Genomic DNA, 16,585 nt, shown 5'->3' on the forward strand with positions numbered 1-16,585 from the left:
TTTTTAATGCATTGAATTTGAGGCATTTTAACAGTGATTTCAGACTTTTTGACCCTGTTGTTTATTTTATCAAATGGGATGGTAACACTTGGTAATGTAAGGTTGTATTTTATATGCTAACATATATGGCCAATGAACAATATTTTAACAAATCCTGCAAATCTTGGTTAAAGTTACATATTTCTACATATACTAATACATTTTAATATTAAAAGTTTTATACATTAATGCAGACTAAGATGAGCTAACAATGAATATAGTCTGTATTTATAAATTAACACGAACCATAATTAACACATGCTATAAAAAAAATAGTATTAAAAAATAGGATGGGATTTATAAGTACATTACAAACATTACAATTCTGTCATACTCACCTTCAGGTTGTTCCAAACCTGTATGAATTTATTCCTTCTGCTGAACATTAAAGATGAAATTTTGAAGAATATGGGTAACCAAACAGTTGATGACTTCCATAGTATGGAGAGAAAAAAGGGGTTCATCAACTGTTTGGTTACCCATATTCTTCAAAATATATTCTTTTGTGTTTAGCAGGAGAAATAAATCCATACAGGTTTGGAACAACTAGAGGGTGAGTTATGATTTTGGCGAACTATCCCTTTCAATATGTTATTCGGTGGCTATATTTATACAGTCCTGTCATAATCTCTCCTGTACAGCAGATGGCAGCGGAGCACCAGACCAGTCTAGACCGACACGAAGAAATGTGTGTGTACATGTGACCCTGCATGTGATATAAAATAACTACTGAAATAAAGTAACACCTCATTCATTTATTTGCTCATTAATACAGCGCAACAGCGCCATCATCTCTTTGCTCGCGTATGACTTTAAATCTATTAAAATATTGTAAAAGTAAACGTCACGTCTGTTTGTTCATAACTAGCGTTTGTCAGATTGAACTAATCATGTTTAAGACGCTGTCATATGCTGTGTTAGACTTTGAACCCAAAACGCAAACAATAAACTCCTCTAAGAGTTTAAAATAAGCAAAAACAAAAAAGGGGAAGATTTTATAGTCAGAAGGTCTTAATACCTTCACCAAACCTTCACCATGCCACCCATGAAGAACAACAGCAGTGTGAAAAGGTAAGACGTGAACTGACATCTCTAAATATCTTTTATCACAAGAGATATATCTCATAGAATAGAAGAAATGCAGCTGTTTTTGTGTCTAATCCGGTCTTGATGATATTTTGAGCCATACATGTAACTAGTTGAGTTTTCCCCCCAAGACCAAAGCTGGACTGGAGGTTTCTGCAAAGGTTCTGCTGTATTCTGAAGATCCTTTTCCCATCCTGGTCCAACCAAACTGTCCGGATGTTCATGACGCTTCTTGGAGTCACACTTTCAGGTAATAAACTTTTACCATCTGGAATAGGTTATGATGGCTTGTTTTGTCTTCTCTCTCTGTTTGATCAATGTATTTTTTCTTTTCTTTTAGTCCAGCTTGTGATTTATCAAGTGGGTCTTATTCCGAGTCAGTTCTACGAGGTTCTGTCTGACAAGAGCTATGGGAAGTTCAAAGATCTGGTGGTGTTTGCGGTTCTGCTCATCCTGATTAATTCAACCGTGAGTTTGGTCTTGTACAGTATATAGTTTTCAGGTGACAGCATCTGCTAACTAGTTACTGTATTTGGTGGTAACCCTTGGGTTCTCTATCCCTTGTATTATGGTTAAAATCTGTGTATGGTTTTTATATTAGAGTATGGCACTAACAATGCAAAGAGCATGGGTTCGATTCCCAACAAACTGAACATGGCTGAACTGATAAAAATGTACACCTACAATGCAGTGTAAGTTTCTTCGGATAAAAGCGTCTGCCAAATGCATACAATATCGATATTTATCACGATATTCATTTACCATTAATGGAGAAGGAAATGCTTTCCACATATTATATATTCGGAGCGTCTAAGTGCAAATAGGCCGCCTTGTTGGCAGAGGCTATTTACACTAACTCCGCCCATTGCAATAGTGGCTGAAAGTTTTGATGCCAACTGACCCGAGTTCAAATCCGCCTTTGCCAAACTCACTCTACTCCCTTTCCCCATCACATATCAGATCGGAAAGGCATTTATTTTCGATAAGAAATAAAGAAAATATTCCAAATGTAAATGAAGTGTCTAACGTGTGTCTAATAATAAATTGTTTATCAGTTAGGGTTAGGGGGAGGTGTAGGGAGGGCTTTATTATCCCAATAAGGCACCATCCATTTAATAATTTTAATAAATATAATCATTTACACTCTGTTATTATTGCATACCTTTTAATGTACAACAACACTGAGGTGCAAATAGTATCTGCCTCTATTTATAAGTATAAATAGTATCTAACTACTATTTACACTTATTGCAAAGAAATTACTGCTATTTTCTTTAGTGTAAATCGCATATAGATAAGAAAATGCTGCTATTTTCACTGTGTAAATTAGTCTATTGCTAGTACTTGCACTTAGTGTATAATCTATTGCTATTTAAACTTAGTGTAAATGGCTGCCCCCATCCCCCTAAAATTCTGTTTTCCATTTTATTTTGGGGGAATTTTGTGTTTTATGATTTACAACAAATTTATACAAACTTTAACAAATTAATCAATCTTTGAAAATGTAATCAAGTGAAAATTGCATGAAAAACATTGCATATAAATTTTTTTGTCAAATAATATGCTGCACAGAACTGTATACATGTAAGACATGGATGCAAAAATAGGATATAAAGTAGTGATTACAGTAGTGATATATTTCTGTCATCATTTCTTGAACTTTTAATTTGACGGTTTGTCGTGAAGATCTAGTTTTAGCAGGGCCGTAACCATCATAGACGGGTGATGATTACGCCCAAACCCCCCCCAATAATTAGAAATGGCCAAATTGCAAAAATGACGTCATCGCGGAGTGGGCGGTTGTGCGCGTTGAGTGTGCGAGATCCCATTTCACGTGGCGGTGTGCAGCGCATTTTTTGTAAATTTTCGAGTGGCTCCGCATCCGAAGATGCAGGAGTTCTAGGCAAATCTAGCCGAGCATGACATCTCATGACACCGGCACCCAGTTTGCACGTACAAATTAGTTGCTTATATTTAAAATATGAGCCTACAAAAGCATAAATAAGCCCTTTTATTGAAAATAAAGATCCATGTTTTATTTTATTTTTAAATCACAAAACTAAATGAAAATGTTTAGTGAGATTAGGAAATATTTAAGAGTCAGCAGTCAGCGGAGGCTCGTGCTGCGGAGCCAGGCGAAAGTATAAACAAGGCTTTACACAGCGCTCTGTAGGTTAGGATGACAAAAAGGTTTACAAGTTACATTTTTAGTCTGGTCTGCCTTGGGTCTAACGGCACTCTTCAATGTCAAAATGATTGAGATGGCCAATCAAATCAAAGTAGGCGGGGTTTACATTCACTTTTGGCTCGTTTACAGTCTTCACACAGACAAGCGCGTCAATCTATCGTTTAATGCCATTGCGGGGACTCTATTTTTCGGTTATATCACAAAACAAAATGCACACAAACTGGTCCCTGCTCTTAATATACAATCATTGAACATCTTAAAAAACATATGAGGGCGGATTAGAACCTGTAACCTTCGCCACGGTTTACAAATATTCTACCACCAGACCACTAAGGAATTCAAATGTTAACAGCGGACCTAAGTATTTATTCACTAACGGGAAGAATCTCGAGACTAACGATATGACGCAAATTAATGCAAATTTTATTTGCCAATAATCCCAAAATGATTATTTCCCAACTAGAATTAGACCTAGAATTTTGTTCACTGTTCTGTTTCTTTATGCTTTATAAAAAAATAAAAATTGGTCCCCCCAGTGTTCAAGACATGGTTACGGCCTTGAGTTTTAGATACACTTTCAGTGTGTATTTGACAGTAGATTTTCTCAAATGAAACGGTGAAAAGCTTGTGAAGTGATTCTCAAAGCAGCTCTGGAGATAAAGTTCATGTCCTCATATTTTGAGACGGCAGACGCGGAAAACAATGAGCGTCACGTGTGCGAGTTTGTGTGCCATGCACTGACTGGCTGTTGTCACGTTTATTCCTGCTGTGTGATAGGCTGTTAGATTAAAGCTGCACTATGTAACTTTTCCGTCAGCTAGAGGTCGCCTATTCAAAACAAAGGCGTAGTTTGATGATGCCAAGTTTGAGCGCAGAATCTTGGGACATGTGGTCTTCACCTCACAGCCGGTGGAAAGAATCGGGATAGGACTCGGGCAGAAATCATGTTCATGGATGTGATTATTAACGTTACTGTAGTATGAAGCAGAAGCAGGAGCAATTGTTAATAAGAAGAGCGCAACACAAGCCTTGCGAGCAGCGGGACCTTTATTATGGCACAGTCGCCGGCGGGACCGCTTTTCCGGTCATGAGTATGAGGTAATGCAGCTCTGTTTATCATATTAGACACATCTGAGTGTGCTGAAAATGATGTTATGACGTTACTCTGCGTTCGCTCAGCGGCTGCTATGACACTTGTTCACACTGCAGTGAGAGTAAAGCGTTTCTGCAGAATAAAACTGGAAACCGAGGGGAACGCAGATATGACGTCATCGACAGGCGACTCCCTCACACGTCCCGGTTCCTTGGTTAAAATAGCAATTTCTCACGATTTACAAATAGTTGGAAACATTTGGGATATTGTAAGTACTCAACTGAACAAAATATATAACACTGGCCTAGTGTTTTTTGGATATTTTACTGAAAAAATGTTACATAGTGCACCTTTAATTCATATAGAGTAAAAATGTCCAGAGCTTATCATTTTATCGTGATATCGTTTATCCCCGGAACTTTAGAAACTGACTAAATGTTTTTATCTTGGCTTTACTTTATTATAATCATAACAGAAATTTCCGCAACACATCAAAATGTTGAAACTTTGCATTCATGTTCATGGCCCTAAATGAGAAAGTCACAGCACGTCAAGAAAAAATACTGTTAACTAACCCAACTCAAATGAATTAAATTTACCAGCAACATAATTTAGGAGCTAAAGAGGTTGTACTGCACTTGTAATTTGTATACTGTATAATATCCAATCAAGGATTCATAATAAATCACTAATCAATAATATATCTGTTCCTCAGCTGAAGAGTTTAGACCAGTACATCTCCAGTCTGCTGTATGTCAGCTGGAGAAAGTCTTTAACTGAAGAAATCCATAGCACTTACTTCAAGGGACGTGTTTACTACACCCTCAACGTACTGTGCAAAGACATCGACAACCCGTAATGTATTCACACAACATCTCTTTATGTGGTTACACTTCATTACTTAAGAAGACTTAATTAAATGTACTCTGTTACCGGTTTATTTTGTGTTTGTGTCACGTAAAGAGACCAGCGCATCAGTCAGGATGTAGAGAGGTTATGTAAGCAGATGAGCACTATGGCGAGTCGACTTCTCATCTCTCCGTTCACTTTGACCTACTACACCTATCAGTGCTTCAACAGGTCAGAGCGATGCTGCTGCACTTGTGTGTTTGTGTTGTATGTAATATATATAATGTGATCGTATTTGCCAGTAATCATTATCGTTAATGGCAGTAAAATATTCTGAACACTACTCGTAGCCTTTATGTAAAATACATTTAAAAAGCATTTTTAATGCATTAATTATGTTTTGTAATGCACCTTATAATGCATTGTATGATCTCATGAATAATTGTAACCACAATTATAATACACTCTAATACTTATCTATTCATTGTTACACCTTTAGAAAGTATAATGTATTAAAACATGACAAACAACCAATTTCAGATGTATGCATTTTAACTTTGGTTACAATTATTTATAAAAAAGACTGTACATTATCAATACCTTTTATAATGCATTGTGCATAAAAGCTTTAAAGGAACATGCCTTCTTTTTGGGACTTTAGCTTATTCACCGTATCCCCAGGGTTAGAGAATTCTCATCTCCGTGCGTGCCATAACTCTGCCTGAAGCACCCACCGCTAACCTAGCTTAGCACAAAGACTGGAGGTAAACGGCTCCATCTAGCCTAGCTTAGCACAAAGACTGGAGGTAAACGGCTCCATCTAGCCTAGCTTAGCAAAAAGACTGGAGGTAAATGGCTCCAGCTAGCCTAGCTTAGCACAAAGACTGGAGGTAAATGGCTCCAGCTAGCCTACTGCTCAATAAGTGCCAAAATAACGCCAACATTTTCCTATTTACATGTTGTGATGTGTATAGTTACATCGTGTACTAAGACCGACGGGAAATGAAAAGTTGCAATTTTCTAGACCGATATGGCTAGGAACTATACTCTCGTTCCTGCGTAATGATCAAGGAACTTTGCTGCTGTACCATGGGTGCAGCGGCACAATGATATTACGCAGCGCCTGAAAATAGTCCCCAACACACTCTCTGTGTAAGCAGGTTCTCACGTTGGTTATGTTGACGGTCTAGAAAATCGCAGCTTTTCATTTTCCGTCGGTCTTAGTACACAATGTAACTATACACATCACAACATGTAAATAGGAAAATGTTGGTGTTATTTTGTCACTTATTGAGCAGTAGGCTAGCTGGAACTGTTTACCTCCAGTCTTTGTGCTAAGCTAGGCTAGCTGGAGCCGTTTACCTCCAGTCTTTGTGCTAAGATAGGCTAGCGGTGGGTGCGTCAGGCAGAGTTATGGCACGCACGGAGATGAGAATGGTTTGTATGGACTTATCTAACTCTGGGGGATACGATGAATAAACTAAAGTCCCAAAAAGTCGGCGTGTTCCTTTAAGCAAAGTGTTACTAAATACTCTTGTATCTGATTTCATCCCTCTAGTTTTCCTTTGAAAGATTCGATAGGATAACTTTTTCTTACCTTTTGGTGCTGTAGTGCGGGCTGGATTGGATTTGTCAGCATCTTCGGCTACTTTGTTGTTGGAACCATCGTCAACAAGATCTTGATAGGACCCATCGTGTCCTTGCTGGTTGAGCAAGAAAAGCTTGAGGGAGATTTTAGGTAGATCTATACAAAACAAGAGAAATATAAATGACAATCAGTGATGCTGAAGCATAACAATAGTTGCCATTGCTAACTGATTTTATTCTTTGGATTAATGCAGCAGTGTTTCAGCAGTTCTGTTTGACTTGTCTAATGTCTTTCCAGGTTTAAACACATGCAAATTAGAGTGAACGCAGAATCTGCCGCCACCTTCAGGTTAGTGTGTACTAGCAGTATTTCTGCCTACAATTAAGCGTATAGCGTCAGTTCTGCAAGGTCACGTTAGTCAAGCTCGCATCAGCTGATCACGTCTACCTATACGACGTCTACCAAAGCATACATATATACACTCCTTCAGTACTATCAGCAGCTATCGCGTTTCTCCAGAGCTCATTTACCCTTCTCCATCCCCAGCTCCTCCTCTCGTCCAGTCAGGATTTGGTATTCTGATTCGCCTTGAATCAGACTAAATTTCCGAATTATTTTGTACATTAAATATTGACATTAATGATATCTGCAAATACATTATGTTGGTTCTGTTCTGTTTACCCAAAGGGTTATTGCTGCTCTCCCTGCCCTTATCCATGCTAGGCTGCATGGATGCGCAGGGAGTTCTTGCCCAGAACAGAACCATACCGCCAATCCAAACTGTATGCTAATAGTCAATCAATCATCTTTGACGATAGTGGTCCTGACAGAATTGACTATACATATAATCAAATCACAGCAGAAGAGCATTTGTTGTGTGTTTGATCAGGGCAGGGAAGGTGGAACACATGCGGACCGACCGAAGGCTGCAGATGCTCTTATCCACTCAGAGAAGCCTGATGAACAAAGAGCTCTGGCTTTACAGTAAGAGGGCATTCAGAAGATTGTACAGTATACATAAAATGTGCAATATTCCTCACTTTTCTTCCTGAAAATATATACGGCGGCACAAGAGAAATCTCATTTCATGCATTTAAATCTGAGCTGCCAAAAAGTGTCATTTTGCAGGCATTAAGCCGTCTTATCAACCTAGTTTAAAATAATAAAATCTTTGTTCTGTTCTCTACAAATGCTTACTGTTTTGCTTCTTTAAAGTTGGGGTAAACACCTTTGACTATCTGGGCAGTATCCTCAGCTATATAGTCATCGCGATCCCAATCTTTGCTGGACAGTATGACGGCCTGACACCTGGAGAACTGAGTGCTCTTGTCAGCAAGGTGACTTCCTTCAAACTATATTTAAAGGGGACCTATTATGCAAAATTCACTTTTACATGGTGTTTGAACATAAATCTGTGTCGGTAGTGAGTGTACACAACCACCGTATAATGGTAAAAATGCGCATAAATCATAAACAGTGTCTCAGAATAAGCAGTTTGCAGTTTCTATGCAATGTGACGTCACATATGCGTTGGCTCCGCCCATGACTGCTGATGGACTCCGCCCTAATAGCATATACCCCACCCTCAGTGAGCTGTACACACAGTCCGCCATGTTTATCTCCTCGCCAGAGCATTTAACAGCAGCATTCAATTCAGAAATGTATTCTTATTAAAGCTACTAAAGTTATTCAGTCAAGAGGGAGTGATTTTCTGTTTTTCTTTTGTTAGTTGTTTCATATTAACAGCATAAACAGCAGTAGGTACTGTAAATTATGCTGCTTTCACTTTAATACACAGAGCTAATATACACGTGCAATTTCTTTACTTGCTATAACCGACTGTGTTTATGTGAACTTTGTGTTTTTGACATAACCTTGTGTGTATTTGATAGTTTAAGCACTGTAAGATGTGAAAGAGAACATAATCATCCAGCTTTCTGTGTGCGTGCTTTGGGTGTGTGCACTCAGAAAACCATATATCAGAAGTTTAGACTGATATGGCTTTAAAATGCATGCAGATAATAAACTTTCATTATGATGAATAACTGCAATGTCACATGAGAGTGGCCGCGATAGAGATGATTGCCAAAAACATCTGTTTGGTTTTAATTGAGTATCCGAGACATGAGTTGTAAAGGCTCAGCCCACTTCTGGAAAATGGAGCTCATTAGCATTTAAAGATACATGCACGAAAACAGCATATTTTTCCTTCCACTCAAAAATGGGCATTTACAACATGGTATAATAAATTATTTTGAGCTGAATCTTCACAGACACATTCTGGAGAAACCTGAGACTTATATTACATCTTGTAAAAAGGGGCACAATAGGTCCCCTTTAATGTGGCTGAACATTAAGACAAAAACAAGTGCTTTTACTCTGAGTAAAAATTGGATGTCCGCAATGTGTTAATCACGTCACGTGTCTCTTTCAGAATGCTTTCGTCTGTATCTATCTGATAAACTGCTTCACCCAACTCATAGATCTCTCAACCACTGTGTCTGATGTCGCTGGATACACGCACAGGTGAGATTAACTAAGACTGCTTATATTTTATTGTGCATCAGTGTTATGATTGTTTCTTGGTTCGCTAAAAAAAAGTCTGCTTTATCTTTTCGTTGGTTCAAGAATTGGAGAATTGCGGGAAGCGATGGCAGACATTGCCAAGAAACAGTTTGACTATGAGCGGTATGATCTGCTGTCAAAGGATGAATCTTGCAGGTAATTGAATGATTGACATTGAAACGGGTAAATTAGATTGAAAGTAGTTTAGATCGGTCATTTCAAGACTCAAACTCTAGATGTAATGCAGATCTAAAAGAGTTCCTGGTAGTCCAAAATGAGCAGTCTCAGTGATATACTATTACAGTTTGTATGGTGTTAATAATGATGCACTGTAAATGCTATATCTTTTCTAACTGATTCAACTTACGATTTTCGTTAACCGGGCAGTCAAAACTACAAAAAGTCCCAGAAGTAGACTTTCATTGAGGGGATCCAGACTTTTGTACAGTAAGCTATAAATTATTTAAGGCTGTTCATCACTAATCATGCTAGCAACATGTTTAAACATGCTAGGAACATGTTAGTTAATGTTAGCGGCATGTTGAAACATGCTAGCAATGTGCTAAATTATGTTAGCAATGCGTTAAAATATGCTCGTAAAGTGGTAAATCATGTTAGCGGCGTGATAAAACATGTTGACAGCATGTTAACTATGATAACAATATGCTAATTAATGTTAGCAAAGTGTTAAAACATGCTAGCAACAAGCTAATTCATGTTTGCAATGTGTTAAAACATGCTAGAAACGTTAATTCATGTAATCATTGATCTAAAACATGCTAAGAGGATGTTAATTATTGTTAACAATGTGTTAAAACATGTTAGCAACATTCTTATTCATGCTAGCACAGTGTGCTAAAACATGTTAGCAAACATGATAAATCATGTTAGAAATTTATTCAAAACATTTTATATAAATGCTATATCTTTTCTAGCTGATTCAACTTACGATTTTCGTTAACCGGGCGGTCAAAACTACAAAAAGTCCCAGAAGTAGACTTTCATTGAGGGGATCCAGACTTTTGTACAGCAAGCTATAAATGATTTAAGGCTGTTCATCACTAATCATGCTAGCAACATGTTTAAATATGCTAAGAACATGTTAGTTAATGTTAGCGACATGTTGAAACATGCTAGCAATGTGCTAAATCATGTTATCAATGCGTTAAAATATGCTCGTAAAGTGCTAAATCATGTTAGCGGCATGATAAACATGATAGCAACATGTTAATTATGAAACCAATATGTTAATTAGCGTAAAAAAAAATCATATTAGCAATGTGTCAAATTATGTTAGTAATATGTTAAAACATGTTAACAAACATGATAATTTATGCTAGCAATGTGCTTCATCATGTTAGCAATGCGTTTAATAATGCAAGCAATGTGATGCAACATAATGGCAACGTGGTAAAACATGTTGACAGCATGTTAACTATGATAACAATATGCTAATTAATGTTAAAACATGCTAGCAACATGTTAATTCAGGTTAGCAATGTGTTAATTTAGGCTAGCAAAGTGTTCAAAAATGCTAGCAACAAGCTGATTCATGTTTGTAATGTGTTAAAACATGCTCGAAACGTTAATTCATGTAATCATTGATCTAAAACATGCTAAGAGCATGTTAATTCATGTTAACAATGTTGCTAACATGTTTTAACACATTCTTATTCATGCTAGCAGTGTGTGCTAAAACATGTTAGCAACATTCTAAATCATGTTAGCAATTTATTCAAATCTGTTACAAACGTGTTAGCAAAATGTAAAGTAATGCTAGACACATGCTAAGACATGCTAACAACATGATAAAAACATGTTAGGGAGCTAATAAAACTTTCATTTTCTGACAAGGATTTATCAAGCCAATATAAAAGTTTGTTCCAGTGCCTTTACTTTCTAGTTATTGTTGTTGTCAGCAATCTTATGAACAATTATAATAATTCTCTATCAGTGATCGGGAGCTTCACAGTGTCCCAGCAGACACGGCGTTTGTGCTGGATCGTCTCTCCTATAAATCACCCGTCTCAGAGGAGCTGCTGGTGAAGGATCTGACCCTAAAGATCAGTCAAGGAATGCACCTGCTGGTGGTGGGAAACACGGGAACAGGGAAGACCTCCCTACTGAGGGTCCTCAACGGCCTGTGGGAACCATGCAGCGGTACACGACAGAGATGACCCAAGATAAAATGATCAGATGAAGATGAACAAATCTGCATCGTTGAATCATCCTGCTCTCCTGTTCCTCAGGTTCTGTGGAGATGACCACATGTTTTGGACCGAGGGGTGTGCTCTTCCTGCCCCAGAAAGCATATCTTACTGATGGCACTCTCAGAGAACAGGTGAGGGAAGAAAAAAACATTTGATGCCACCAATTATGCACAATTCTACATATAATACAGTTTTGTTAGTAAAAACAATTATTGCGAATAAATATTTTTGATGGTGACACTAATTTTCTGGCTTTGCCTTGTAGGTTATCTATCCATTAATGGATATATATCCTTCCTCAGGTACTGATGAACCTAATTTAAACAACCTAATAATATGCATTATCATCAGTGATGCGCGGGTTGATCCAAAATGAGCGGGTGCCCGCGGCCACCCGCGGTTACCCGCGGTTACGAGTCATCCAAAAATATTTTTAATGATATTCGGGTCACGGTCGGTCGGATCGTCAATAAATCCTTATTTACCTTTTGAATGTTGAGCGTTATTAACTTTTGAATAAATGCTGACGCGGGACAAAATGCCCGATTTCCCAAAACGTTGAACTGAGCAATGCCATTGTACCATTTTAATAGGCTACTTTTAAACGCATTTAAAGTCAGTTTTATGTATTTTCTGAGAGGGGGCGGGATTTTTGTTGGGAAAGTCGGGGGAGAGACGCACACTTCGATTAGACTGGATAAACACATGCAGCATCTTAATTGTTAAGAAAATTAAACGAAATAAATGAATAAATCAAGCCTGTATTACATAACACTAGGCTATATCATACAGCATTCAGAAAAATAACAGTTTGCGCTCCTAAGGGCTTTCACACTTTTCCAAATGTTTTCCAAATGTGGGCTGATGAATTCTTCAAGCCGGGTCGAAACATAAACATCGCGTTCATCAATAATATGCATCTGGAGCTGAAATGGAAAATGATGGGCCGCCTCAAGAACTGCCTGCTCTCGCCGCTGCACCTCTGAGCGACACCGCGTCAGGGCCTGAAACATTTTCTCAATGGCCCAATGAGCTACGATGAGCATTTACTACTTTTAAAAAATGCGGGTCAGGAAGCGGGTCGGGTACAATATTTTCTTCTTTTTTTTTTGCGGTCCGAGTTGCGGGCGGGTTAGTTGAAAACGTCGGTCGGGTGCGGGTTGTTTATACATTGACCCGCGCATCACTGATTATCATGTAATGTACTTTATGAAATGTGTTATATAAATAAACTTGAGACGCCAATGCAAACTTATCAAAATCATTTGTGAGCCAATTAAACTACACACGTCTGACTTTATAGATATAGATTATGATGACATTTCACACTTTTAACCAATATAAATTCTTCTTCTAGGGTCTATAGATGATGAAAGAATATTAAAATACCTGGAACTTGTTGGTTTGGTAAGACTGATCTGCTTTAGTAATGTCTGTAATTGATTTTAAAATATGGCCACTGAGAGTTCCTCACGCTTCCTCTTTATAATTCAATTATTTGTCTTTTAAACTCGTTTTGTAAGCCGCATGTTTTTGTGTTGTTTTTTTTGTTTGTCAGTTGAATCTTCTGACCAGAATCGGAGGACTGGATACAGAAGTGAACTGGAACTGGTGAGAAATTAGTATTAATATCTGAATATGAAAAATGTGGGTGTTTTATAGGGATAGTTCACCTAAAAGTGAAAATTCTGTCATCATTTACTCACCGTGATATCGTTCCAAACCTATAAGACTTTTGTTCATCTTCAGAACACCAATGAGGTTCATTCTTTTGTTACGCAGCACATTTGAGCTTCCACAAGAACCAATGAGGTTCATTCTTTTGTTACGCAGCACATTTGAGCTTCTGCAAGAACCAATGAGGTTCATTCTTGTGTTACGCAGCACGTTTGAGCTTCTGCAAGAACCAATGAGGTTCATTCTCATGTTACGCAGCACGTTTGAGCTTCAGCAAGAGCCAATGAGGTTCATTCTCGTGTTACGCAGCACGTTTGAGCTTCAGCAAGAACCAATGAGGTTCATTCTTGTGTTACGCAGCACGTTTGAGCTTCAGCAAGAACCAATGAGGTTCATTCTCATGTTACGCAGCACGTTTGAGCTTCTGCAAGAACCAATGAGGTTCATTCTTCTGTTACGCAGCACATTTGAGCTTCTGCAAGAACCAATGAGGTTCATTCTTCTGTTACGCAGCACGTTTGAGCTTCTGCAAGAACCAATGAGGTTCATTCTTGTGTTACGCAGCACGTTTGAGCTTCTGCAAGAACCAATGAGGTTCATTCTTGTGTTACGCAGCACGTTTGAGCTTCTGCAAGAACCAATGAGGTTCATTCTTGTGTTACGCAGCACGTTTGAGCTTCTGCAAGAACCAATGAGGTTCATTCTTGTGTTACGCAGCACGTTTGAGCTTCTGCAAGAACCAATGAGGTTCATTCTTCTGTTACGCAGCACGTTTGAGCTTCTGCAAGAACCAATGAGGTTCATTCTTGTGTTACGCAGCATGATTGAGCTTCAGCAAGAACCAATGAGGTTCATTCTTCTGTTACGCAGCACATTTGAGCTTCTGCAAGAACCAATGAGGTTCATTCTCGTGTTACGCAGCACGTTTGAGCTTCAGCAAGAACCAATGAGGTTCATTCTTGTGTTACGCAGCACGTTTGAGCTTCTGCAAGAACCAATGAGGTTCATTCTTGTGTTACGCAGCACGTTTGAGCTTCTGCAAGAACCAATGAGGTTCATTCTTCTGTTACGCAGCACGTTTGAGCTTCAGCAAGAACCAATGAGGTTCATTCTCATGTTACGCAGCACGTTTGAGCTTCTGCAAGAACCAATGAGGTTCATTCTTCTGTTACGCAGCACGTTTGAGCTTCTGCAAGAACCAATGAGGTTCATTCTTGTGTTACGCAGCACGTTTGAGCTTCTGCAAGAACCAATGAGGTTCATTCTTGTGTTACGCAGCACGTTTGAGCTTCTGCAAGAACCAATGAGGTTCATTCTTCTGTTACGCAGCACGTTTGAGCTTCTGCAAGAACCAATGAGGTTCATTCTTCTGTTACGCAGCACGTTTGAGCTTCTGCAAGAACCAATGAGGTTCATTCTTGTGTAACGCAGCACATTTGAGCTTCTGCAAGAACCAATGAGGTTCATTCTCATGTTACGCAGCACATTTGAGCTTCCGCAAGAACCAATGAGGTTAATTCTCGTGTTACACAGCACGTTTGAGCTTCAGCAAGAACCAATGAGGTTCATTCTTGTGTTACGCAGCACATTTGAGCTTCTGCAAGAACCAATGAGGTTCATTCTTGTGTTACGCAGCACGTTTGTTTCAATTCATATGGATTAGTTGTACGATCTGTTTTATGAACTTTTTGAAGCATCAAAGTGGTAGTTGCGTAGCTGTCAATGGAGGAACAGAAAGCTCTCACGATTTCATCACAAAGATCTTCATTTATGTTTGCGAAGATGAGCGAAAGTCTTGCGGGTTTGGGACGACATGAGGGTGAGTAAATGATGACAGAATTTTCATTAATGGGCGAAATATCCCTTTAAGAACATAAAAATGGGATTCCCTTGTTTTTTTATTATTTTTTACAGGTATGATGTTTTATCACCAGGAGAAATGCAGAGGCTTTGCTTTGCTAGACTGTTTTACTTGCAGCCCAAATATGCTGGTCAGTTCCTGCATAGTCTCATAAAATGTATTGTAGTTTTTGTAATTGCTATAATCAGTGTCATGAGTAAAACATGCGGTTTGATTTAGTACTGGATGAGGCCACAAGCGCTCTGACGGAGGAGGCAGAGGAGCAGCTCTATAAGGCCTGTAAGCAGCAGGGAATGACCCTCATCAGTCTGGGTCATCGTAGCACTCTGGAAAAGGTGATGATATGTAACCTTTTCACATTCACTTACACAACACCACAAACATCACTGTGAACTTTTATATGGCCTGTGCATAGATTTTTTGTTTATTTGTGCTTTTTAAACAGTATCATGATGTCATGCTGCGACTGTGTGGAGAAGGCCAATGGGAGCTCACCAAACTCAAAGAGGCGTGAACCTTCAGACTTGGAATATAATGAGAAGATATTGGTCCAGTTTGTGGTTATGGGTACATTCATCCTTGAGACCCTAAAGAAATCTTATAATGTTTACATGACAGCATACTGCGATTTACTGTTTTTGACAAACTAATAATGCTGTATTTTGCTACTGTTTGACAGTTGATGGTTGAAGATTTTTGTTATGTAAATATGCTGCTTCATTCAACCTTCATTGGTTGTTTCTTGCCAAATGTATTTGCAAAAAAAGGGATTTCTGTAATGAAGAACATTTAAGAGTATTTCAAAAGTAATTTGAGAAAACGTGCCTTTGAATATATTTCACATATATATTTTATAAATACTAAATATTTTATAAACATGACTGATATTAAAATATGAATGGCTACACAAATGTCTCAATGGTGTTTTTAATGAGAGAAGCTGTATACTTCTAGTGTTTGGCTACATTCATTTAAATTATTCTAGAGCACAAAAATGTGTAATTTCTCTGCCTGACCAGTAGAGGGACAACATTTTCCAGCCACAGCTGAATAACAATTCAAATCCATTAATAATATTGCATGAGTTTAAGTTCAGAATTAAAATATTAACTAGCTCTCTGTTCCTAATACATACTCCATTAATTCATTTGGGCTTTAAATACTTTTAAATAAGTATTATTGTCTCAAATGCATTATTTTAAATCTATCAGGAAAGGTGTGGAATGCTTGGAGGAAGTACAGGAGATGGTGAAAAAATGTACCACCCCACATTCCCACTATATCTTGTTTCTAAAACACTATATATTTGGCTCGGAGTTAAAATTAGCAAACTTTCTCACTTTATATGTTTAGAAACTATTTCTGCTCTGTGTTATGTATTTATAGTGTTCTGTATATATATGACCACAGTGAACTGTATGGATATTAA

General features: G+C 38.1%; 1 protein-coding gene across 1 annotated transcript; it reads left to right on the plus strand.

The window, feature by feature from the left end:
- Positions 1–704: 704 nt before the first annotated feature.
- Positions 705–16,071, plus strand: abcd4 (ATP-binding cassette, sub-family D (ALD), member 4). The gene is made up of 19 exons (XM_079805838.1): positions 705–1,110; positions 1,257–1,375; positions 1,466–1,593; positions 5,122–5,261; positions 5,370–5,486; positions 6,868–6,993; positions 7,141–7,191; positions 7,733–7,827; positions 8,059–8,180; positions 9,278–9,369; positions 9,472–9,564; positions 11,363–11,568; positions 11,658–11,749; positions 11,884–11,920; positions 12,976–13,025; positions 13,177–13,229; positions 15,210–15,286; positions 15,376–15,491; positions 15,602–16,071. Exons 1-19 carry the CDS (start codon positions 1,076–1,078, stop codon positions 15,668–15,670), a joined length of 1,818 nt encoding a protein of 605 aa, XP_079661964.1. The 5' UTR covers positions 705–1,075; the 3' UTR covers positions 15,671–16,071.
- Positions 16,072–16,585: the final 514 nt, after the last annotated feature.

This window comes from Gobio gobio (assembly GCF_949357685.1).
Source record: "Gobio gobio genome assembly, chromosome: 23".
Taxonomy (NCBI): domain Eukaryota; kingdom Metazoa; phylum Chordata; class Actinopteri; order Cypriniformes; family Gobionidae; genus Gobio; species Gobio gobio.

Coding starts and splice junctions, on each gene's coding strand:
- abcd4 (XM_079805838.1), top strand. CDS start 1,076: ATGCCACCCATGAAGAACAACAGCAGTGTGAAAAG. Junction 9,370..9,471: donor GTCGCTGGATACACGCACAG/GTGAGATTAACT, acceptor CGTTGGTTCAAG/AATTGGAGAATTGCGGGAAG. Junction 9,565..11,362: donor TCAAAGGATGAATCTTGCAG/GTAATTGAATGA, acceptor ATTCTCTATCAG/TGATCGGGAGCTTCACAGTG.